This window comes from Dryas octopetala, chromosome 7, assembly GCF_963921425.1.
Source record: "Dryas octopetala chromosome 7, drDryOcto1.1, whole genome shotgun sequence".
Classification (NCBI taxonomy): domain Eukaryota; kingdom Viridiplantae; phylum Streptophyta; class Magnoliopsida; order Rosales; family Rosaceae; genus Dryas; species Dryas octopetala.
Window position 1 is genome coordinate 4,003,109 of NC_141372.1, and position 24,853 is coordinate 4,027,961.

Below are 24,853 nucleotides of genomic sequence, written 5' to 3' on the forward strand. Positions count from 1 at the left end.
TCTAATATATTTTATGAGTATTTCTTAGAGTAGTGATTTAAGATTTTTAATAAATTTTTTTTTTCTTCTTTGACGCTTAAAATTTTAAAGTTAAAATCTAACATGCATCCTCTACACCTTAAGAGGGAAAATACCCTTCAAATTAAGAGAAATACCCTTCAAATCGGGGAAAAACTTTATTATGAATTAAAATAATTTTTTTATAAATTAAAAAGACTTTATTATGAATTAAAAAAATATAAATTAAAGGACTTTATTACGAATTACAATGATTTTCTTATAAATTTTAAAACACCTCCAGTCGTCATTTAAAAACTATTTTTCTAAATGACCCAAACCTAATTATTTTTTAAAATTATAGTCTCAAATTATTGGCACTCCCTAAATATTATAGTCTCAAATCCAAATTTTCAAAAAATTATCAATACATGATGTTTGCAAATGATTTCATGTATATGTAAACTCTCAAAATGATTTCAAGTATTGTGTTGTAGTCTATTGTTAGTTATTGAGAAAAAATTTAATATATCATTATTAAATAATATACGACTATTTTTCGACTATTAAAAGTTGACAGGTTCAATTTTTTACTATCAATATCTAAGTTTTCAACTATTAAATACAATTGTATGTCACCTGTACATGGTCACATACTCACATCTGTACTTGGCATGATTGAATGAGGAACTTTCATATCTTAGTTCTATTATGGTGGGTTGCCAGTATCCTGACATAGTCTTCTCCTATTGAACAGGGTATATATGTAATTTTGGCATCTCCTAATTAAGCACATAAAATCTCCCGAGTCATTTACATGGCTAGAGAACTTTAGTGAATGATCATAAAGTAGAGAAGAGACACAAACGGATAAAAAGACAACAATCTTAATATTTTCTAATGTGAAATGCTATAAAATTTGAATGTGATTAGATTGTGCATGTCCTGCACGCGTGCATTGGTAGATACATATGTTATGTCCACACACGTAAGATTGTGGGGTTTCCATTTTGTCGTCTGCTTAGTGTTTCACTTACTGTTCTATCTCTTAAGTGACAATCTCATCTTAATTTTATGTTTATGCAATTATGCCTATCAAAGTTTGAATTCTGAAATACGCATGTGTTTTTTTTCTTTGGTCAAATAAAAATAATTGAACTCATACAAAAAAGAAGAAGGAAATTTGAGTCCATCCATTGTTTCTTTTGGGCCTAAGGGTCATTGATTTAGAATGTAATAAGAAAACTATAAATTTCTTTTGGGCCATTGGGCTTATGATCCATCTTACTTTTTTTATAAATGGAAGGATTATCCATCATCATTCTCAACTCCAAGGGAGGAGAACTGTGAAATTTGCAGGAGAGCGGATTCCTTACCCGGCATGATGGTACCAGACTTTGGATCTTAGCCTTGAATGAATCTAATGGTTTCATATTTATTCTCATAAAAAAAATTTTTATTTTATTTTATTTTATTTTGGTAACCCACCACCCACCCTCTCTTTCTCTGCTCTCTTTTCCCCTCTCCTTCTCTTTCCTCTTTGTCGCCCAGCCCCAACTCGGCCCACCCGCACCCCACTCCGGCCGGCAATGATCCCCCTCCCGGCGCCGGCGACCCCTCTCCATTTCTCTGTACCCGTGACCCCCCTTCTTCAAATGCAGTAAAACAATGATTACCCACAACCTCACAACCATTAACCAATCAAAATTGTGAATTGGTGATATGGGTATTTCTGATTTTCTGAGGAGAATCAAAGGCAAACCAGTGTAAAAGAGTGAGGGATTTGTAACTTATTGAGTAGAACAGTCAAATCCAAGAAAATAAGAATCCTGGGGGAGAGAGTAATCTGCCACTGGAACAAGCAAAACCCAACTCTTACTGATTCTACTATGCTGCTTTCAGCAACACCACCAATCCAAAATGAAGTTGAAGAAGATTGGTCTTGCTCTTCCACAGTGAAACTTTCACTGCCTTGCTTATATATCAGAGCTCTTTGAGGTTGGAATGGGAATTAGTTTTTGTATCAAATTAAAGATTGGATATTGGATAAGGATGTAAAAGAATTTTTGATGAATTTGGAAAGGAATCAAATGTGTATATATTTGTATTTGACAAATGGATTGATTTGATATGTGGAATGCATTGATATGTTGACGTAAGATCCCGAAACCGTCGCTCACCAAAACGAAATCCCGATAAGGTTGAAGTTTTGGAGACTTGGAGGGGGGTCACGGGTAAAGAGAAATGGAGGGCGGTCGCCGGCGCCGGGAGGGGGATCGTTGCCGGCCGGAGAAGGGTCCTGGTGAGGCTCGGGTGCGGGTGGGCCGAGTTGGGGCTGGGCGACAAAGGGGAAAGAGAAGGAGTAGGAAAAACAGAGCAGAGAAAGAGAGGGTGGGTGGGTGGGTGGTGGGTTACCAAAAAAAAAATATATTATTTTTTTTGGATGAGAATAAATATGAAACCATTAGATTCATTCAAGGGCTAAGATCCAAAGTCTGATACTAGTATGGTGCCATCATGCCGGGTAAGGAATCCTCTCTCAATTTGCAGGGCACATGCTTGCACACAACCAACAAAGCATGAAGGACCACTCAATCAATCACATAACTATCTTATTATATTATAAAAATAAAGAATATATGTGAAAAGCGACATATACTTATATAGTTATATGTTGTCCACTTTCATCCAAATTTCAAGTATATGTAATAGTATATGTGAAAATGGACGTATATAATTTGAGGGGTGCAAAATATATTATAGAAAATATCATCCATCTTATTTTATGTTGTCCAATTTGGCTTCCGCTTTCATCGTAAAGCCGGCTACATAATCACTGTGTCTCTTCATGGAAAAATGTTCTCCTTTTTTTGAGAAATTACATGCATACTACTACAACAATATGAAAGATGTTTGTAAAAAAGAAAAAAAAAGTTTGTAACATTTATATGTTACTCTTAAGTCTTAACCAATATTTTTACATTTGGACCCTACAATATTTAGTGGGGATGGTATGGGCATGCTGAGCGAAATTTTTTAAAAAGTAAAATTGTGCAAAACGTTGCCTTTTACAGTTTTACCAAAACAAACTTATGATTTGAAAAACTTGAAATTTGATAAAAACGTGCCAGTAAACAGTTTTCCAACTAACAAAGTTTGAATTTACAGGAGGGAACATTTAAAATGATGTTCAGCTGCTTCAGCATTAGAAAAATGTGTTTTTGACTGTACTTTGAATCATTTAGTCAAACAAGCCCTTTTAAGTGCTAAAATAGCATGAATGGAAACAATAAACATTTATGAATTATAGTAGCTTTCTCTTTTGTGAGTAATTGTGACCCCTCTTTGTGTTTTTATTTCTTCTATTATCTATTTTGTAGTGTAGGTTTTACCATTAGAACTGTTCATTTTTTAAATTATGATTTAAATACTATATATTTAAAAATTAATTAAATTTAATATTATTTAATATTTTAATTGTCATAAAATAAATGAACGATTTAAATAACAATTAAATAACTAAACGATTTTTAACTCGATTATTTTTTTGCAAAGATAATATTTAAAAACTTATCTATAAAACAAACTATAAGACTACATTGCATAATAGATAGAAGAACAAATAAGACACATAAGAAAAGATAACTAACATTTCTCATAAACAATTTTCTTTTCTTTGTTAAGTAGAAATGTAGAATGGGACTAAATGTGTATATTTTATTAGAAAATTGATTTTTTTAGATCTTATATAAATAGAAAAGAACAATACTTGGGTCACCCCTTGGGGTACCTCAAGGTTATCTCACCCTCACAAATTCTGATTTCGACAATGTCGGTGCATAATTGAAACTGTTTATTTTTTAAATAATCTATTATAAATATTTTATACAAAAAATTAATTCAATTAGAATCGTTTGGTTAATATCTGTTGTCGATTAAATAAAAAAAATCAAAAATTTGGTAAAAAAATTACTCTTTAATTGAAAATTATCTATTTTTTATTTAATTGATAACAGTTATATAATTAAATTATTTTTGATTAATTTAATTTTTTTTTCAAAGAAGATCTTTAATATATTATTTAAAAAATAAATAATTCTAATTATACGTCAACATTATTGAAATTAAAATTTTGAAAAGGTGAGGTGACTTTGTTCAATAGAAAATTGAAAAGTTGCATAAATAAAACGCCAGTTCGTTCCATACTCCCATGTGGTATCCATCATGGTCAAGGCCGTCCAGATCCATAGTAATGGGGCCGACGTCCAATTAATACTGTACACTCTGGCAGTATCCAATTGGCCGGCAACTTCCAATCAAACTTCCCCACATGGGAAAACAGGAATCAAAGTTTACCTGCCATTCTGCCAATCACAAAGCATTAAATAAATTGAAATTCCTGAAATTCCACAATTACCACGCGGCACGCGGTATAAACCTATATCTCACGCGGCAAAGATATTTACACCTACTCTACCAAAAAATGAAAAATGACATTTGTACCCACTCCGTCACTCTATCTTTCTCTCTCCCTTCAACCACTCCGAAGTAAAATCTGAAATGGTAGTTGAAACTTGAAGTTTGAAACGTCGAAACCTTCTCGAAAATGTGATCGTTGATGAGAGCTAAACAGTCAACGCACAGTCTCTCTGTCTCTTCAGCTTTTAGCCATAACCAAAAGAACCAGCAAGTGTAAATGAGCGAGAGATTGGAAGACCAGGTCTGATTTTCAAGTCACTTCCGGTCCTATTCTAATTTAGTGGCTACTTTGTCAAAAAGCCGTTCTTAGGTAGTGTACGGCGGAATATTTGAGCAAATCAGGGACCGGATTCAAAGTCCTGGAATTCGATCCCAGGCACTGTAAGTAAAGTTTTCCAAGACTTGGTTCGGTCTGCCGTCTGCAGCCTTTGAATTTTTTTGGTGGTGGTCGTGGTTGTGGTGCTTGAATGAGTAAAGGCGAAGGGTTCTGTGTGTAAGTATTTAGTGTAGAAGAGCGTGAGAGGTTGTTGGTTTGGGGGAGATGGAGAGCTTTATTTTGAACGAGGACTTTGATTTGGAGCCCAAGAACTCGTCGTCTGAAGCGCTTCAGAGATGGAGGCAGGCTTGTTGGCTTGTTAAGAATCGGAAACGGAGGTTCCGCTTCACTGCGAATCTCTCCAAGCGTTTCGAGGCTGAGGCTATTCGACGCTCCAATCAGGTTTTAATGGCTTTCTATTTTTGGTTTATTTTTTTTTTCCGATTGGTTCCTGAGAAAATTTCGTGTTTGCCGTTAAAAGGTTACTTGTAAACGAATGTTAGAATAGATAAAAATTATCTTTATTCTTCAGAAGGAAGAGTTGGTCCAAATTTCTGATTGATTTAAGTTAACTTTCATTCTCTGCGTACTTGTAGATTTGCGTTTAGTTGTTTACATGCTTAACAAAATCAAAGTCTTTAAATGTATGGAAAGTAGATCTTGAGCACATAGTACTTTAAATGTAGCGAAGATCATCTCTCCAAATTTGAAAAGGTTTCGTTATGAGATGTTAGTTTAGCTAAGCGAACGAAAATGTAGTAGATGCTGAATAAGCCATTCGTTTCATAGATCCAGTAGTTGAATGGGTGTTCATAGAACCGTAGTTGCTGTATCATGAACTAAGAAAGCAAGCTCTCTCATAAAAGAGTAAAATGGACAGATAAACTTTATCCTACCATATGTAGACATTATGTTTCTTACTGTCATTAAAAACTATATTTCTGACTATGGACTTGTATTTACTTATCTTTTCCTTCTTTCTTCTTCGGTTGAAATAATAGGAGAAGTTTAGAGTTGCAGTTTTGGTTTCACAAGCTGCACTTCAGTTTATCCATGGTAAGAACCTTAACATACTCAGTAATAAAGTTGGTTCTATTTTTTAAACAAAAAACATAAATTCTCTTTTATTTATCTAAATATTTGTTTTTTCAAATTTGATTCAACCAATCATCGTCTGCAGGCCTAAGTTCATCCAGTGAATATACTGTGCCTGAGGAAGTCAAAGCTGCAGGATTTGAAATTTGTGCTGAGGAGTTGGCATCCATTGTTGAAGGCCGCGAGTTGAAGAAGCTGAAACTTCACGGTGGTGTTGAGGATATTGCACAAAAGCTTGGAACATCAACTATCAATGGCATTTCTACTTCTGAGAAATTGTTGAATCAAAGAAAAGAAATTTATGGAGTTAATAAATTCACTGAAAGCCCATCCCGTGGATTTTTTCTTTATGTGTGGGAAGCCCTTCAAGACACTACCCTCATGATACTTGCAGTTTGTGCCTTTGTCTCTCTGCTTGTTGGGATAATGACAGAAGGATGGCCAAAGGGTGCCCATGATGGACTCGGAATTGTTGCTAGCATTTTGCTTGTTGTGTTTGTCACTGCCACTAGCGATTATAGACAGTCCCTGCAGTTCAAGGACTTGGAGAGGGAGAAGAAAAAAATTACAATTCAGGTTACTAGAAATGGATTTAGGCAGAAGCTCTCAATATATGAACTACTTCCTGGTGACATTGTTAATCTCAATATTGGAGATCTGGTCCCAGCTGATGGACTTTTTGTTTCTGGGTTTTCTGTGCTGATAAATGAATCCAGTTTAACTGGAGAGAGTGAACCAGTTAACGTCAATGGTGTGAATCCTTTTCTCCTCTCTGGAACTAAAGTTCAAGATGGATCATGCAAGATGCTGGTGACTACTGTTGGAATGAGAACCCAGTGGGGTAAACTGATGGCTACTCTTAGTGAAGGAGGTGATGATGAAACCCCCTTGCAGGTCAAACTAAATGGCGTGGCAACCATCATTGGAAAGATAGGCCTGTTTTTCGCTGTTGTGACATTTGCTGTACTGGTTCAAGGATTGTTCAGCCGCAAGCTTCAAGAAGGATCCCACTTGATATGGTCTGGCGATGATGCATTGGAAATCTTGGAATTTTTTGCTATAGCTGTTACAATTGTTGTTGTTGCCGTGCCTGAAGGTTTGCCTTTGGCTGTGACATTGAGCCTTGCTTTTGCCATGAAGAAGATGATGAACGATAAGGCACTTGTCCGGCATTTGGCTGCTTGTGAGACAATGGGATCTGCTACAACTATCTGTAGTGACAAGACTGGGACACTGACTACTAACCACATGACTGTTGTGAAAGCTTGCGTTGGTGGGAAAATCAAAGATGTGGGAAGCTCTAAGGAAGCTTCTAACTTGAGCTCTGAAATTCATAATTATGCTTTGACAATTCTACTTCAATCTATATTCAAGAACACTGGAGGAGAAGTTGTTAAAAACAAAGATAACAAGATTGAAATACTGGGTTCACCCACTGAGGCTGCTATTTTGGAATTTGGGATGTTGCTTGGTGGAGATTTTGAGGCAGCACGACAAGCAGCAAAAGTTGTGAAAGTTGAACCCTTCAATTCTGAGAAGAAGCGAATGGGTGTTGTTCTACAGCTTCCTGAAGGTGGATTCCGGGTGCACTGTAAAGGTGCTTCTGAGATAGTTTTGGCTGCATGTGACAAATTCCTGGGTCCAAATGGTGAGGTTGTTCCCCTTGATAAAGCATCCATCGATCTTTTGAATGGTATCATAGAAAGATTTGCTAATGAAGCCCTTAGAACTCTATGCCTCGCGTACATGGACATCGGAATGGAGTTCTCTGCTGAAAGTCCTATTCCCCCCAGTGGATATACATGTATAGGAATTGTGGGAATCAAGGATCCAGTTCGTCCTGGTGTCAGGGAGTCTGTTGAGATTTGTAGGTCTGCTGGTATTACAGTCAGGATGGTTACTGGAGACAACATAAACACTGCAAAAGCAATTGCAAGAGAATGTGGAATTTTGACTGATGGGGGTTTAGCAATTGAAGGCCCAGTATTTCGTGAAAAGAGTGAAGAGGAATTACAAACAATTATTCCAAAAATTCAGGTGCATTTGCTTTACTATTCTAATTTTGCAGTTCCCTTTGATGAGAAGTGACTTTTCTGCTGACCACAGTTTGATATTATTTTATGTGCAGGTAATGGCTCGATCTTCACCAATGGATAAGCATACCCTTGTAAAACACTTGCGCACCACTTTTCAAGAAGTTGTTGCTGTGACTGGTGATGGTACAAACGATGCTCCAGCTCTTCATGAAGCTGATATTGGACTTGCAATGGGCATTGCTGGAACCGAGGTATTTACAGAGATGCTGTTCCTTCTTGTGTCTAAGAAAAGACTCTCTCTCTCTCTCTCATGTTGTGAAGTTGCACATTTTTAACGATCATTTTCTTTTTTCTAGATATAATATGGTAAAATACAGCGGACTTATTTAATTTCTTCGATACTCAAAAAAATTTAATAATTTTTATATTCTCCTTCCAGTTAACCTATTTATGATATTCAGTTCATGTAGGATTTGATTGGAAACCATAGTCCTTGCAAATCAGAGCAACATGATCTTATTACTAAATTTAGCATGTTCTATATATATGATATATCAGGTCGCAAAAGAGAGTGCTGATGTGATAATTCTGGATGATAACTTCTCTACAATTGTGACTGTGGCCAAATGGGGGCGTTCTGTTTACTTAAACATACAGAAATTTGTTCAGTTCCAGTTAACTGTTAATGTGGTTGCCCTTGTTGTCAACTTTACTTCAGCCTGTTTAACCGGTAAGAAGATTGCAATATTTTTCTTTCTTATTTATGTTACTTTTTCTTTCTCATGACAATCCTTTAATGTCTAACTTTTGTTTTGGGCTTTATAATGCTCCTAGGAAATGCTCCCCTTACCGCTGTTCAGCTTCTCTGGGTCAACATGATCATGGACACTCTAGGAGCCCTTGCATTAGCCACAGAGCCTCCTAACGATGATTTGATGAATAGAATGCCAGTTGGTAGGAAAGGAAACTTCATCAGTAATGTGATGTGGAGGAATATCCTAGGGCAGTCTCTGTATCAGTTTGTGATAATATGGTATCTACAGACTAGAGGAAAGGAAGCTTTTCAGCTTGTTGGTCCAGATTCTGATTTGATATTGAACACCCTCATTTTCAACTCATTTGTCTTCTGTCAGGTAATTATGAATCAGCCAGGAACTCAATGATACTGTGCTTATTAATGTCTCCGAGTATTGGAAACAGTAGAATTCAAATCCAGTAGATATGATAGTAAATATCTTGCAAATATGGAGAAAAAGTAACAGAGGCAAAGGATATGATTGATTGTTTTTCTTGGACTATTTAGTTTTTGCTCTGTTACTATATAATAACTTACATTGGAATACTGGTTTCTTTCAGGTTTTCAACGAGATCAGCTCTAGGGAAATGGAGAAGATAAACGTCTTTAAAGGCATATTGAAGAACTATGTGTTTGTGACTGTCCTCTCTTGCACCGTCTTCTTTCAAATCTTAATCATTGAGTTCCTGGGCACATTTGCAAGCACATCTCCTCTCAGTTTGCAGCAATGGTTTGTTAGTGTTTCACTTGGATTCCTTGGCATGCCAGTTTCAGCAGCTTTGAAATTTATTCCTGTGTGATGAGACTGAGTCCAACGAAAACTGAATAGGTACTTTTTGACTGGACTTGCCTATGGATGGAGGTTTTATCATATCAATACATCGATTATGATGCGGGAGTATCATTTCAAAGATCATTCTTTCATACTATAAAAGTCTGAAAGGCTAGCAAATTTTAAGGCTAAAAGCCTAAAAGATGTACTCTCCACTTCCGAAAAGATGTCAATTTTTGTGAACATGTATTTGCAATACGTGTTATACCTGTTCTAACTTCTAACTAGCTAGACTTTGACAAGGATTTAATTCGTGTTAACAGATTGATTGTTTTGTTTGATCATCATGCAGGTCTTTCCTTGAGTGCTCATCCCTTTTTCTCTTAATTGCTCTTGTTCTTGTTGATAATTAAACCACATAAATATAATACTGAAACTCATACTCGCTACAAGTATTGTCAGCCTTCGTTCAAGCTTAACAGTCATTCTTCACCTTCTAACACTAAAGCCAGCAGAGGCGCAGAAAAAAGAGATTGGCCTCTTTAAGAGATTGTAAAAACTTACTAATCTTATTTAGTGAATGTAGTTGACTAGTTTCGTAGAATTCTTTTTTGCTTTTTTGCCTAAATTTTGTTGCTCAAGCCAAATAGCCAATAAGCCTTTTTTGCCTTATGCTTATGGCTCAGTACCTACCCCTCCACAAACGACAAGACTAGAGAGAGAGTGAGTCTTTGAGACTCAGAGATTAGCGTAGCCAATACTATATTGTCTAATCCCTATCTCTGATCTGGTGCAACACATAGGGTGAAAGGTGTTACTTAGTGATTTTATCTATTGTCAGCATCAATGATGCAACAAATAATAGGATATGCCATACAATCTGCCCAAATCTTGGTTTTCAGCATAATGTCTTACAAGGACAACACAAGGGTTAATCATTTTTCCTTTTTCTTTTGATTGTTTGCTGTACTTAATGCAAGTTTTATTTCCTGAAACATATGCAAGAGTTCAACATTACGTGAAAGTGCAAAATTTAGCTTCAAAGTGAAAGGGGCTTAAACTGCTACACCCTTAAGACTTGAATACTTGTATGGTGGGACTGAGGGTTATTCCGACCACCCTAAACTACTGAGTTGACTACTCTATCTTTTTTTTTTTTTTTTTTTCTATTTTATCCTTGCATTAAAGGAAAAAAAAACCCATCCCTACCATTAACAACCCAGCCACCCATCCCCAGCGTTGCCCCTCCCAACCCAGCCCCAGCCCTCCTCCACAGTCTGCCACTGTCTCCTCTTTCTTTCTTTTCTCTTTAGGGTAGTCAACTCAGCACATAAGAGTAGTCAGAATAGCCTCACTCTACTTTTTTTTTTGGGCACTAGCCCCACTCTACTTGTACATGCCTCTATGGATGTTCGGTTAATGGGCCAACACCATGTACTATTTTAGAAAAGGAACCTGGCCTGGAACATTGTAGCCACAGCGTATCCAAAAATCTCTTCAAAATAGGATCAACATAGAAAAACCTTCAACACCCCTCAACTCCCTGGCACAGCCAAGCCAAACGTTTTTTTTCCTTTTCTTTTGACTTTTGCTGTATCTAATTCAAGTTTTATTGCCTGAAATAATATGCAAAAGTGCAACATTAGTGAAAGTGCAAAATTTAGCTTCAAGTGAAAGCTTAAGCTGCGTGATTTGTATACTTTTACATGCTATGGATGTTTGGCTAATGGGCCAACACCATGTACCATTAAACAGAGAAGGAACCATTGTCCCATTATACAACATAGGGAACCCTGGCTTGGAAAAATGTAGCCACAGACCACATTGTATCCAAAAGTCTCTTCATTCAAAACAGGATCAACATAGAAAAACAATGAAAGGGAAAAAGGAGCATTGTCCCAAACATTCACGTCTACAAAACTTTGCTGTTGTTAATGGCCAACATGCAACACAGATAAGAATCAAATCACACAAACAGAGCCACCCCATCATCCCTTTTAGTCCACATTGCTCTCAACCTTTTCAAACACAGCAAAAAAAATTTTGAACCCAAGAATGAAAAATTTCAAAAAACAAAATTGAAGAGGTAACATGAGCAACTAGCTTTGACATGACATGTAGCCCAAAAAGCTTTGCCTTTCTGGTTCTTTTCCTCCTCTGCTCTTTACTTTCTGTATCTGTGTTCTTTGAGGGAGCTATCTATCTATCTCAGATCAACTCCTAATCATGACTGTGTAGTAATCACTATACACACTCTCTTTAAAACAATGACAAAATTACTAATTAGTCACAGATGGTATTTAATTAGCAATCTAGTAACTATACATAGCAGAATTAATTTTCTTTCCGAAGTAATTCAAGAATTATCTACAATATCTACTACTGCTGCTGCGCAAATATGTATGTAAGTCGTGCAAAAATACGTTGTTTGAGAATGAAATCCAAGATCTGGGCTTCTATGAAAGACGGAACCAATGAAAAGAACAACAACATAAGCATTAGTTTTTATTGCTTAAAAAAGTAGGTACAATTAATACAGCACTAGAATTAAGCACCCCAAAACTCACAAAACGTACATGTAACACAAAAATTAAGCACCACAAGGACAACGTAGTGATACTATCTTAATACTTGTCCCTTGGCCTGGATTTGATGTCCTTGTTATCATAAAGCTTCTCTTGTAACAGCTTTGGTCATCATCTCTTGCAGCTCTCTTGCGAGTAGCACTACTGTTTGTAGCAGAGGAAGAAGAAGAAGCAGCTCTGCGAGTCCGAGTCTGAGTCCTCAACGACTTGTCGTAAGCCTCCCTTTTTGCAGTGTCGGAGAGAACGTCCCAAGCGGCTTTGACAAGCTTGAAAGCACCATCAGCAGCGACAGAAGTGTTCTTGTCGGGGTGCAAAGCCAGCGCCAATCTCTTGTATTGTTTCCTGATGGTTTCAAAGTCCACGGCGGCGGCAGCGGCCTTGGTTTTGGGGATGCCGAGGACTTGGTACCAGGTTTTCTTGTCGGACACGGCTTGGTGGATTTTGTAGGCGGTGATGAAGTTGTCAACGCCGAGCACATCCGGGTCGAATTGTTTGGCTGCCATGGCCTGCATGATTGCCATGGTCAAATTTCCAAGCATGAAATAGGATTCTGCGGCGCCTCGGGACTTGACGGCGGCTAACTCCGCAAGGTTGGTGAGCGGATCGTGACACGAATCGTGAGATATTTGTGGGATGGAGTTGCTGCGGCTGTGGGTTTTTCTGCTGCTGCGCTTCGACATGATAGTTGAAGTCATGGTGGAGTGGAGAGCCGAGAGTGTGATAGCCAAAATTAGTCACTACCAACAAAGAAATTGTTTCTACATAATCAGAATGTGTGTGTATATATATATTGTGTTTGCTTGAAACTTAAGTAAAAGGTTAAACCCTAAAAAAACATAAAGCAAAATATTTGATTCCTTACTTGGATTCCTATATATATGTAATTTTATTAATATATTTTACTTAGCAAATAAATTATAAATATCTTCGCTCATTGCAGTCCTCTTTGTTAAATTTCTATTAGCATAGCTAAAAGTAATTATAAAATAGTGACATACAATGACGTATCTTGTTCACAAACCCATTTTAAATGACGTATCATTTTTTCCCAAATCTACTTTTTAGGACCCTAACATGTATTTCAATTAAATCTATTATTTTGGAAGAAATATTTTCTACTCATTCACTATTTTGTTCATCAAGGTAAGAAGATAGCCAAAGCTGATAATCAAATCACACGTACAACATCAATTTCATACAATATATTACTGTAATTGGCAGAGACATTTCATATTAAGGTATTGGATGAAACTCAGAAGGATGAGAGAGAGAGAGAGAGAGAGAGAGAGAGAGATTTGTTGTTGAGAAAGAGTACGTTGTTGCTGTATTTTAAAGGAGTAATGGGAAATGGCCAAAACAAAAGGAGTAATGGGAAAAGATGAAGGCTGATTTTGGGCTAATTAAGTAGTAATAAGAGCATAATTGATTTGGGCCATTAGATTTGGGTTGGATAAGAAAGTCTTCTAATAATAATAATGAAATTAATATGATGTGGCAAATTGATATGACATGTGCAAATTAAGATTAGGCACAAAATCTTTTCCCATATATATTCACATCATCACCTTTACAAAACTTTGTTGTTGTTGATGGCCAACATGCAATTAACACAGATACGCATCAAATCACACACATTGCACTCAGCCTATTCAAAATTTCAAACACAGCAAACAAAATATTTGAAACCAAGCATGAAAAAATTTTAAAAACAAAAATTGAAGAGGTAACAGCAGCAACCAGCTATGACATGTAGCCCAAAAAGCTTTGCGTTTAAAGGTTCTTTTCCTCCTCTGCCTTTTACTTTCTGTACCTGTGTTCTTTTGGGGGAGCTATGTATATCTGATCAGTTCCAAATCATGACTGTAAACTAATTACTATACACACTCAATTACTAATAGGTACGGAATTTAGCAAACTCGTAACATCTACCGGGTTCAATTGGGTTGTGGCGGAAAATCCGGTGGTTTTTCAGATTAGGGTTCTTCAGGTTTCAGCTTCTTTAGCTCCTTCTGCTTCATTATATTGTAGCATAAAAACACACCTTCCTGTGACATAGCCAACAACAAGTCCAAGAGGACAAAATTACTAATGCATTATATTTGATGCATCTACTAATGAGAATATGGGTTCTAGATTATGATAAAAATGACTTACAATTTCCAAAAAGTCAAAACTGGGATTGGATTTTATCTTCAATTCGATTCCTTCTGTTGTTAATTCCTGATCCAATGCCATTAGTGTTGCGGCAGCTGCTATGGAAGACGGTCGGTGATGATTTAAGTTGATCTCTGTATTAAAGAATAAACATAATTAACCATCTAAATCAGTAGTAGTACCAACAAAGCTAATTAACTGAATAAGATATCAAACATAAATGTTAATATATACCACTTATTATAGACATGACGAATCCTTCAATCCTAGATTTTACATCTGGTGCTGGAGGGTCATTGCACAGCCTTCTGATGAAGTATTCAAGAAATGCAAAGGGAGTGACCAAATCCATCTTAAATTCCAATGTTTCCAGCACCCTAAGCTCAGTACTCTGAATCCCTCTGCTTGGAAAGGCTGAAAATTTTGGGAATGATGGCATTTTCTTCCGCTCCTCCATCTTTATGGCCAAAGATAGACATGCCACTGCAATCAATCTAATAGTTGATGCACAATTTTTTTTCTGCAAACCATGAACTAGTTAATGAATCATTAACAATACTAACACATTTGAATGAAGTATAATAGCCCAAATAAGAAAATATTACATTGGGGGTCCGCTTGGAAAGGCATCGATCAAGGTATGTCATGGACAAATATGCTGTTTTGGATTGGAGTCTATGAAATGGTGCGCTCTGAATTAATGAAAAGAACAATAACAACAACAATGAATTCCTTTGAAGAAGTTCAATCGAATAGAATACAAGAAATGGGGTTGAGAGTTGAGACTATACTATGAGAATCCATTCCATAGCTTCCAAGCGAGCATATTTAAAAACTTCATAGCGGGTATCTCCCTCAATTAGGCCTTCGATGTGCTCTGCTTCCAATGTGGGATCATAATAATAGTTGTCCTTCTTTAGCTCCTGCTCCTCCATTATATTGTAGCATGTACACACATCTTCCTGTGACATAAAGCCAACAACAAGTCCAAGAGGTAAAAGACCCATTTACCAGAATCCAATCTTTATCTTATTTGATACATCTACTAATGAGCAAATGGGTTCTACAGTATTATAAAAATGACTCACAATATCCAAAAAGTGAAAACTGGAATTAGATTTTATTCCGGATTCGATATCTTCTCTTCTAAATTTTCGATTCAATGCCATTAATGTGGCAGCAGCTGCTATGGAAGATGGTCGATGATGCATTAAATTGATCTCTTCATTAAATAATAAACGTAGTTAATACACAGTAATTAATACATAATATTATACCAAAGTTAATTGAATGAGATATAAACCATAAATAGTACCTCCTATTATAGACATGAGGAATCCTGTAATCCTAGATTTCTCATCTGGTAGTGGAGGGTTACTCCACCACCTTCTGATGAAGGAATCAAGAAACGCAAAGGGAGTGATCAAATTCATGTTCCATTCCAATGTTTCAAGTACCGAAAGCTCCGCATCCTCAACCCATGTGCTTGGAAAGATGTAATCTTCAACTTCAAATTCTCGTAGTGGTGGCAATTTCGAGCCCTCCATCTTTGCAGCTAGAGATAGACATGCCACTGAAATCAATCTAGTTTGCTGATGTCTATGTTCTACCTGCAAACCAAGAATCAATGATTAATTAACAAGAACACATTGAATGAATGAAGTACATTGATTAATTTGCATTGAAATATGAAAATATTACATTGGGGGACCGCCTGGAAAATAATCGATCAATGTATGTCATGGACAAATAGGCTGTTCGGGAATGAAATCCAAGAACTGGGTTTGTCTGAATCAATGAAAAGAAAAACAACATAAACATTGACTTCCTATTTAAAGTTTGATAAATGTAGTTCAATCAAATACAAGAAATGGGGGTGCGAGAGTAATTACTGTGAGAATCCATGTTAGAGCTTCCAAGCGGGCATCTTTATTAACCATGGAAAGCAAGATTTCAGAGTGAGAAGATTGATTCTTGTTGAACCCAAAGTTGATCTCTCTCTGAACTAAGACTTGAATATGCTCTTCTTCCAATGTAGGATCACAGTAGTTGTAAATATGATTTGCCACCTCTTGGTCTTCTTCATCTCTCTCTGAGTTGAATGCGTTTTCATAATCTGCCACCTCTTCTTGGTCTTTTTCATTCCAAAAGCTCGGACTTCCTTCCTCCATTTGGAAAGAGAGAGAAAGTTGACCACCAAAGACGGAGTATTACAGAGAGGGAAACGTGGGAATGGAGACGAAAGAGGGTGTAGTTTAGCAAGAATGTGACACCGTTTTGACGGGTACAGAGTGAACAAAATGGGGTTTGGTTGTTAGGTATTACCGTTGAGGAGGACCAAAGTTTGACTGAGAAACCCCAAGTCTTTTGTAATCGGTTGAGCCAAAAATCACAAATAAAATCGAAGACACACACACACCCCCATTGAGCAAAAGATCCAAAAAGGTCGACCCCAATCGATAAAAACCCCTTAAAAATCGAATACCCATATAATAAAATCTGCTTAAAATCCATATGGGTTGTCTTCAAGATTGATCAGGAATATAGAATTTCGCGGGAAAGACGAAGACCCAAATGGGCAGCTCAACCAGATAATGAAAGCATATGAGGAAGAAGAGGGTCCGATTGGGAAAACTGGGTCAACTTAACGGGTATTTTTACCCGGGTCGTGTCACTTAAATGACCCGCCTATTTTATTACAGAGACCCGCGTGCCTGCCGTTCAGATGCGTTAAATCCAACGGCCAGCAGAGCTTGACTAGAAGATCAGAAATGCTGTTTTTGGTCATGAAGATCAGAATTGCTTAAGCCATTAAATTTGGATTTAATTTGTTTTAGATACATAACTAGAAGCACATGAAGAGGTCATCAATTCCAAATAAAATTTTTTTCACTCAGATAAGTCACAAGCAACAATTCGCCTTATTAATAACTAAGGAGTATGGAGATATAGACTTGTAGTTCCACTGTTCAACACAAATGTTGGGAGGCTAAAAATGCTTGCCGTAGCTTAATAACTTGACCTCCAAGTTATCCTAGCCAATTCTTTTTTTAACTATTTTGTTTAAAGTATGAGGGAGTCCAAGGTCAAGTTTTTAAAAAAACGTATAGCTATACTAGTTAAAAGCATTTATTCTAGTTGAATAATGAATTTAGAATCCCTTCTTTTTTGAGCTCTCAATAATGGGCTAACACCATGTACTATTAAGCAGAAAGTTATCTCATTAGACAAATATAACCATAGGAACTCTAGCTTAGAAAAATGTAGGCATAAGTGTATGCAAAAATCTCTTCCTTCAAAATAGGATCAACATAGAAAATCTTCCTCAATTCACAGCACAGAAAAGCAGGGTCACATGTATATTAACATTCACCTTTACAAAACTTTGTTGTTGTTGTCCAACATGCAACACAGATATGCATCAAATCACACAGAGCCACCCCATCATCCCTTTTAGTCCACATTGCTCTCAGCCTTTTCAAACACAGCAAAAGGATATTTGAACCCAATTATCAAAGGAAAAAAAAAAAAAAAAATTGAAGAGGTAACAGCAGCAACCAGGTTTGATATGTATCCCAAAAAGCCTTGCCATTACTTGCTTTGGGGGAGCTATCTACGCATCTCTGATCAACTCCAAAATCATGCCTGTGAAGTAGTACTTACTAATTCTATACACACTCTCTTTAAACCAATGACAATTACTAATTAGTCACAATCTAGTAACTAGCAGAATCACTTCTCCTAGGTAGCTGAAGAAGTATTTCCAACATCTACTGGGTCCAATTGGGTTGGTGGTGCTGCAGCATTAGATTGTAGCAAGTACACACATCTTCCTGTGACATAAAGCCAACAAGTCCAAGAGGACCAAAACCCATTTATCAGAATCGAACGTTTAACCTATTTGATACATCTACTAATGAGGAAATGGCTTCTAGAGTAATATAAAAATGACTCACAATATCAAAAAATTCAAGACCGGGATTGGACTTTATCACGCATTCGATTTCATATCTTGTTAATGGGTGATCGAATGCCATCATTGTGGCGGCTGCAGCTATGGAAGACGGTCGATGATGCATTACACTGATCTCTGGATTCGCTGCATTAAAGATTAATAGCAATTAATACATAATAACAACCATCTTAATCAGTACACCAAACAAAGTTAATTAATTGAATAAGATATCAAATTATATATGTTGATGTACCTCCTATTACAGACATGGCGAATTCTTCAATCCATTTGACATGTGGTAAGTGTTTGAACATCCTTATGATGAGGTAATCAAGAAATGCCTCGGGAGGGATGAAATCAATCTTCCATTCCAATGCTTCGAATATCGAAAACTCCATCCACTTCTTTAGCTCCTGCTCCTGCATTACATTGTAGCATATACACACATCTTCCTGTGACATAAAGCCAACAACAAGTCCAAGAGGACCAAGACCCATTAATTAGAATCCAATCTTTAATTTATTTGATACATCTACTAATGAGGAAAATGGGTTCTAGCTAGTCTAGCTTCTAGAGTATTATAAAAATGACTCACAATTTCCACAAAGTAAAAACTGGGATCGGATTTTATGATCAATGTGATTCCTTCTGTTGTCAATTCCTGATCCAATGCCATTAATGTGGCGGCAGCTGCTATGGAAGATGGTCGATGATGATTTAGATTGATCTCTGCATTAAAGAACAAACATAAACAATACATTATAATAAAAATTAACCATCTAAATCAGCACCAACAAAGTTAATTAACTAAATCAGATATCAAACATAAATGTTGATGGAATGGAATAAATACCATTTATTATAGACATGACCAATCCCTCAATCCTAGATTTGACATCTGGTACTGGAGGGTCAATGCACAACCTTATGTTGAAGAAATCAAGAAACGCAAAGGGAGTGTCCACATTCATCCTCCATTCCAATGTTTCCAACACCGCAAACTCCACCTTCTTAATCAATTCACTTCGAAACACGAATTCTTGAATTTGAAATAATGGTAGCGATCGCATTTTCTTCCGCTCCTCCATCTTTACAGCCAAAGATAGACATGTCACTGCAATCAATCTAATATACGCTGGATTCTTATCTTTTTTCTGCAAACCATGATTTAATTAATTAAAGATTCATTAACAATAATAACACATTTGAAAGAAGTACAATAACCCAAATAAGAAAATAAAATATTACATCGAAGGTCTTCCTGGAAATGAATCGATCAAGATATGCAATGGACAAATATGATGTTCGGGTTTGGAGTCCAAGAAATGGTGCTCTCTGAAATAATGAAAAGAACCCAAGAACATAAACAACGTTGAATTCCCAATGAAGAAGTTGAATCGAATAAAAAGAATGCAAGAAATTAATTAATGGGGTTGAGAGTTGAGAGTACTAACTCTGAGAAGCCATTCCATTGCTTCCAAGCGGACATCTTTGTTAACTTCATAGCGGGTATCTCTCTGAATTAAGTCTTGGATGTGCTCTGCTTCCAATGTGAAATCGTAATTCTCTTCCACCTCTTCTTGGTCGTCTTCTTCATTCTGAAAGCTTTCATCTGCCACCTCTTCTTGGTCTTCTTCTTCATTCTGAAATCTGGGACTTCCCCTCTCCATTTGCTCTGTTTTAATATCCAGCAAGAAAATCTAGTAGAAACAGAGTCAGACTCAGATATATTAAACCCACTGAACGAACCCAAGATTTGGAGAGAGAGAGAGAGAGAGAGAGAGAGAGAGAAAGTCGACCACCAAAGACTGATTAGTACTGAATCTACTGATGGATATTATATAGCGAATGCAGAGAGGGAAAGGTGGGAATGGAGACGAAAGAGGGTGAAGTATAGCGAATGTGACACCGTTTTGACTGTTGCAGACCGAAAAGAATTGGGTTAGTTTGTTAGGTATTACCGTTGAAGACCAAAGTCTTTTGTTTCGGGGCAGGAGTGAGCAGTGTGGGCTTGGATCCAGTAAACCACGGCCCAATGGTAAGGGGCTGCATAGATGTAACGGTTGGGCCCAACCTATTATTGGACGGGTCTTCTAAGCAGTCAGTCAGTCAGATGATCTAACCCATTAATTAATTATAAGGCTTTTTTTTTGTTGAGTTTTTTTAATCTAAGTTCACAAATCACCACCAATGCTATAAGTTTATAACTTATCAGAAAAAAAAGGGTTTATGATAATGTTATTTTATAGTTGGCCTTTTTAAACTGCATCTTTCTATGTGTGTGTGTGTATATATATATTTATATTTATATTTATATAGGCTTCTTTTATTGAGGTATATCTCAACTTATTTATGTTGAGGTATAACCTTGTTGGGGCCCACACGAATCGTTTTGTATCGATCAAAACCGTTCATTTTTTACATCTTCATTGCTACATCATCCTTGCAAAAAATTAGTCAAATCGGAAATCATTTGCCTATCTAATTTTGATAAAACAAAGGACGGTTTCATCGAAAATATTTGGTTCATCCATTTATTTGATCAAAGTTAGATAGACAAATGATTTCCAATTTGACTAAATTTTTGCAAGTATGATCGATCGATGGAGATGTAAAAAATGAACGGTTCGGATCAACACAAAATGACTTGTGTGGGCCCTAATAGGATATACCTCAATAGGAGGAGTCTGTATATATATATATATATTAATGAAAATCTTAATTAGTTGTTAAGATGCAATTAACAAACAATTGTGTGGCAGAATAGAATTACTTACGCCAATAAATTAGGATTTAATTCATTTGTTTTAGATTCATAACAAAATCTTAATGAACGCTTAACTTGTGCCGCAAAAGCTATCAGACATTTGTTTTGAAAAATAAAGAGCATGTATTAAGTGTTTTAATTAATTATAAGCCCTAAATCATGAGTATTATGATCAAATTAGTTAAAATGAAGTGTGTGATAAGGATGTACGAGACAGATAACCGGATTATAAGAAGAGGGTAAATACCTATCTCTTACAATCTACTACACTTATACTAAACAAGTGTTGATTTGGTGAAATTCACAATAAAGACTTACGCCACTAATGATTGTCAATTGTCCATGTACATATAAGCATTTCCGTAAATGATTGACACGGGCATTCTCCGAATCAATAAAATTATCCAGTCAATTGCCCTAAATTGTAATCAACATGCTGTGTGCCTCAGTACCTAAGACTGCAACAAGAAGTGAAAGTGAACACCTAAGACCTTTCCATCCAGTGCAGGGGCTTAAACTGCAATACCTAAGACTTGTGATAAATTTAGCTAGCTTCAAAGTTAATTAGATGAACAAGAACACCCAAGACTTTTTCATGCTATGGATGCTTGGATAATGGGCCAACACTATGTACCAACAGTACCATCAATCAGAAAAGGAACAGTTATCCTTATCCCTTCATACAATTCAACATAGGAACTGACCTCCTCAACTCACTGCACAGCCAAGCAATGCTTCAAAGGGTAAAAAAGAGCAGGGCCCACCTTTACAGAACTTTTGTTGTTGTTGATGCCAACATGACACAGATGCCTCAAATCACACAAACAGAGCAACCCCATTGCTTAGTTCACATTGCTCTCAGCCTTCTCAAACACAGCAAGAAAGATATTTGAACCCAGGAATAAGTAAATTTAAAGAACAAAATTGAAGAAGTAACAGCAGCAACCAGCTTTGACATGTAGCCCAAAAATCCTTGCCTTAATGGTTTTTTTCCTCCTGTGCTTTTTACTCTCTTTATGTTCATTGGGGAAGCTATCTAGTCTCTGATAAACTCCATATCATGACACTGAAGTAATTACTATACACACACTCTCTTCAAACCAATGAAAATTACTAATTAGTCACAGGTAACTGAAGGAATATCTCCAACATCTACTGGGCCAATTGGGTTGGCGGTAAAACTGGTAGATTTTCAGACTTGGATTCTTCAGGTTTCAACTTCTTTAGCTCCTGCTGCTGCTGCTGCAATATTAGATTGTGGCATGTGCACACATCTTTCTGTGACATAAAGCCAACAACAATTCCAAGAGGACCATATCAAATCCAATCTTTATCTACTAATGAGGATAATTCTTTATCCTCATTAGTAACTCAAGAATTATGTACAATATCTACTGCTGCTGCTACGCAAATATGTATGTATGACACACACAAATATGTTGTTTGGGAATGAAATCCATCTGGGCTTCTCTGAATCAATGAAAAGAACAATAACATAAGCAATTAATCATTATTTATTGCTTAAGAAAGTTGGTACAATACAACACGTACATCTAACACAAGAATTAAGCACCACAAGGACAACGTAGTGATACTATCTTAATACTTGTCCCTTGGCCTGGATTGGATGTCCTTGTTATCATAAAGCTTCTCTTGTAACAGCTTTGGTCATCATCTCTTGCAGCTCTCTTGCGAGTAGTACTACTGTTTGTAGCAGAGGAAGAAGAAGAAGCAGCTCTGCGAGTCCGAGTCTGAGTCCTCAACGACTTGTCGTAAGCCTCCCTTTTTGCAGTGTCGGAGAGAACGTCCCAAGCGGCTTTGACAAGCTTGAAAGCACCATCGGCAGCGACAGAAGTGTTCTTGTCGGGGTGCAAAGCCAGCGCCAATCTCTTGTATTGTTTCCTGATGGTTTCAAAGTCCACGGCGGCGGCAGCGGCCTTGGTTTTGGGGATGCCGAGGACTTGGTACCAGGTTTTCTTGTCGGACACGGCTTGGTGGATTTTGTAGGCGGTGATGAAGTTGTCAACGCCGAGCACATCCGGGTCGAATTGTTTGGCTGCCATGGCCTGCATGATTGCCATGGTCAAGTTTCCAAGCGTGAAATAGCATTCTGCGGCGTCTCGGGCCTTGACAGCGGCTAACTCCGCAAGGTTGGTGAGAGGATCGTGACACAAATCGTGAGATGTTTGTGGGATGGAGTTGCTGCGGCTGCGGCTGCTGATTTTTGTGCTGCTGCGCTTCGACATGAGAGTTGAAGTCATGGTGTAGTGGAGAGTGTGATAGCCAAAATTAGTGTCTACTAAGAAAGAAATTGTTTCTACGTAATGTGTGTATATATATAATGTGTCTTTACTTGAAACTTAAGCAACCCTTTAAATCTTAAAAAAACATAAAAAATAACCTAAAACAAAGTGTTTGATTCTTTCCTACTTATACTTGGATTCCTTATATAATGTGAGTCTTTATTTGAAACTTAAGAAAAACGTTGAAACCCTAAAGAAACACAAAATTGAAACTTAAGCAAAGCTTTGGACTCCTTCCTACTTGTACTTGGATTCCTACAGCACCCTACGACTTATGGAATTTAGCTTCAAAGTTGGGCCAACACCACAATGTACCATTCAATCAGAAAAGGAACCATATTTATCCCAATATACAATCAACATAGGAACTCTAGTCTGGGTTCGAAAAATGTAGCCAGTGTATCCTAGGATCAACATCCATCGACAAACCTTCATGATCCCTCAACTCACTCACACCCAAGAGCATTCCCCAAACAATCAAACAAATCTGTCTAATTAATCAGATATATATTCACATTCCCCTTTACAAAACTTTGTTGTTGTTGATGTCCAACATGCAACACAGATATGCATCAAATCATACAAACAGAGCACCCCATCATCCCTTTTAGTCCACATTGCACTCAACCTTTTCAAACATAGGCTACACAGCAAACAAAATATTTGAACCCAATTATGAAAAGGACAAAAATATTGAAGAGGTAACAGCAGCAACCAGCTTTTATATGTATCCCAAAAAGCCTTGCCATTACTTGCTTTGGGGGAGCTATCTACGCATCTCTGATAAACTCCAAAATCATGCCTGTGAAGTAGTAATTACTAATTACTATACACACACTTTAAACCAATGACAATCACTAATTACTAATTAGTAATTAGTCACAGATGGTATTTAACAATCTAGTACCTATGTATAGCAGAATCACTTCTCCTAGGTAGCTTAAGAATTATTTCTAAAATCTACTCGGTCCAATTGGGTTGGAGGTAAACCCGGTGGTTCTTCAGGTTTCAATTCCTTTAGCTCCAGCTGCTGCATCACCATCGTCCTGTGTTTCTCTCCATTTGCTCTGATTTTGAGAAATCTAGTGGAAACAGAAAAATGAACCCAAGATTTGGAGAGATTAAGTTGACCACCAAAGACTCAATATTACTGATGAAGACGAAATTAAGAGGGTGTGGTTCAGAAAGAATGTAACACCGTTTTGACGGTTACAGAGTGAACAAAATTGGGTTTGTTTGTTGGGTATTACCGTTGGTCCTTGACCAAAGTTTGACTGAGAAAGCGGCAGTCTTTTGTTTCAGGGCAGGAGTGTGAGTAGTTTGGGGCCTTTGGGCTTGGTCCAATGGCAAGAGTACCGGTTGGCCAGGAGTGTGAAAAGTGGGCTTAAACTGCAACACCCTTAACACTACTATACTTTTCATGATATGGATGTTTGGCTAATAGGTCAGAAAGGATCCATTCTCATTATACAAATATCAACATAGTAACTATGGTAAAAGGCATTCCCCAAACATTCAAACCAATCTGTCTAATCACATATACTCACTCACATTCACCTTTGCAAAACTTTTTTGTTGTTGATGCCCAACATGCAGCA

At 37.0% G+C, this 24,853-nt stretch overlaps 4 protein-coding genes across 4 annotated transcripts; 1 reads left to right on the forward strand and 3 right to left on the reverse strand.

Annotated features, from left to right (window-relative positions):
- Window positions 1-4,571: 4,571 nt before the first annotated feature.
- On the forward strand, window positions 4,572-9,855 carry LOC147278663 (autoinhibited Ca2+-ATPase 1). The gene is made up of 7 exons (XM_086249855.1): window positions 4,572-5,194; window positions 5,794-5,848; window positions 5,973-7,924; window positions 8,016-8,174; window positions 8,482-8,653; window positions 8,758-9,056; window positions 9,280-9,855. Exons 1-7 carry the CDS (start codon window positions 5,018-5,020, stop codon window positions 9,517-9,519), a joined length of 3,054 nt encoding a protein of 1,017 aa, XP_086105981.1. The 5' UTR covers window positions 4,572-5,017; the 3' UTR covers window positions 9,520-9,855.
- Window positions 9,856-13,825: 3,970 nt separating this feature from the next.
- LOC147278664 (cyclin-D5-1-like) lies at window positions 13,826-15,109 on the reverse strand. The gene is made up of 5 exons (XM_086249428.1): window positions 15,022-15,109; window positions 14,836-14,922; window positions 14,465-14,750; window positions 14,231-14,364; window positions 13,826-14,121 (listed from the first exon to the last, which is right to left on the reverse strand). Exons 1-5 carry the CDS (start codon window positions 15,037-15,039, stop codon window positions 14,050-14,052), a joined length of 597 nt encoding a protein of 198 aa, XP_086105554.1. The 5' UTR covers window positions 15,040-15,109; the 3' UTR covers window positions 13,826-14,049.
- Window positions 15,110-15,237: 128 nt separating this feature from the next.
- Window positions 15,238-16,401, reverse strand: LOC147278665 (cyclin-D1-1-like). The gene is made up of 4 exons (XM_086250220.1): window positions 16,123-16,401; window positions 15,932-16,018; window positions 15,546-15,840; window positions 15,238-15,452 (listed from the first exon to the last, which is right to left on the reverse strand). The coding sequence occupies exons 1-4, from the start codon at window positions 16,399-16,401 to the stop codon at window positions 15,238-15,240; spliced, it is 876 nt and encodes a 291-aa protein (XP_086106346.1).
- Window positions 16,402-18,720: 2,319 nt separating this feature from the next.
- On the reverse strand, window positions 18,721-19,273 carry LOC147278666 (cyclin-D1-1-like). Its single transcript, XM_086250221.1, has 2 exons — window positions 19,039-19,273; window positions 18,721-18,914 (listed from the first exon to the last, which is right to left on the reverse strand). Exons 1-2 carry the CDS (start codon window positions 19,271-19,273, stop codon window positions 18,721-18,723), a joined length of 429 nt encoding a protein of 142 aa, XP_086106347.1.
- Window positions 19,274-24,853: the final 5,580 nt, after the last annotated feature.

Bases quoted from the DNA above. Each gene is read 5' to 3' on its own strand.
- LOC147278665 (XM_086250220.1), bottom strand. From the start codon at position 16,401: ATGGAGGAAGGAAGTCCGAGCTTTTGGAATGAAAAAGACCAAGAAGAG. The intron at 15,841-15,931 runs GTAATATTTTCA...CTTGGTTTGCAG, and splicing joins TTTCCAGGCGGTCCCCCAAT to GTAGAACATAGACATCAGCA. The intron at 15,453-15,545 runs GTACTATTTATG...TATTTAATGAAG, and splicing joins CCTCATGTCTATAATAGGAG to AGATCAATTTAATGCATCAT.
- LOC147278664 (XM_086249428.1), bottom strand. The intron at 14,751-14,835 runs GTAATATTTTCT...CATGGTTTGCAG, and splicing joins TTTCCAAGCGGACCCCCAAT to AAAAAAAATTGTGCATCAAC. The intron at 14,122-14,230 runs GTAAGTCATTTT...GCTATGTCACAG, and splicing joins GTTTTGACTTTTTGGAAATT to GAAGGTGTGTTTTTATGCTA.
- LOC147278666 (XM_086250221.1), bottom strand. From the start codon at position 19,273: ATGGAGGAGCGGAAGAAAATGCGATCGCTACCATTATTTCAAATTCAA. The intron at 18,915-19,038 runs GTATTTATTCCA...TCTTTAATGCAG, and splicing joins GGTCATGTCTATAATAAATG to AGATCAATCTAAATCATCAT.
- LOC147278663 (XM_086249855.1), top strand. From the start codon at position 5,018: ATGGAGAGCTTTATTTTGAACGAGGACTTTGATTTGGAGCCCAAGAAC. The intron at 5,195-5,793 runs GTTTTAATGGCT...TTGAAATAATAG, and splicing joins CTATTCGACGCTCCAATCAG to GAGAAGTTTAGAGTTGCAGT. The intron at 9,057-9,279 runs GTAATTATGAAT...GGTTTCTTTCAG, and splicing joins ACTCATTTGTCTTCTGTCAG to GTTTTCAACGAGATCAGCTC.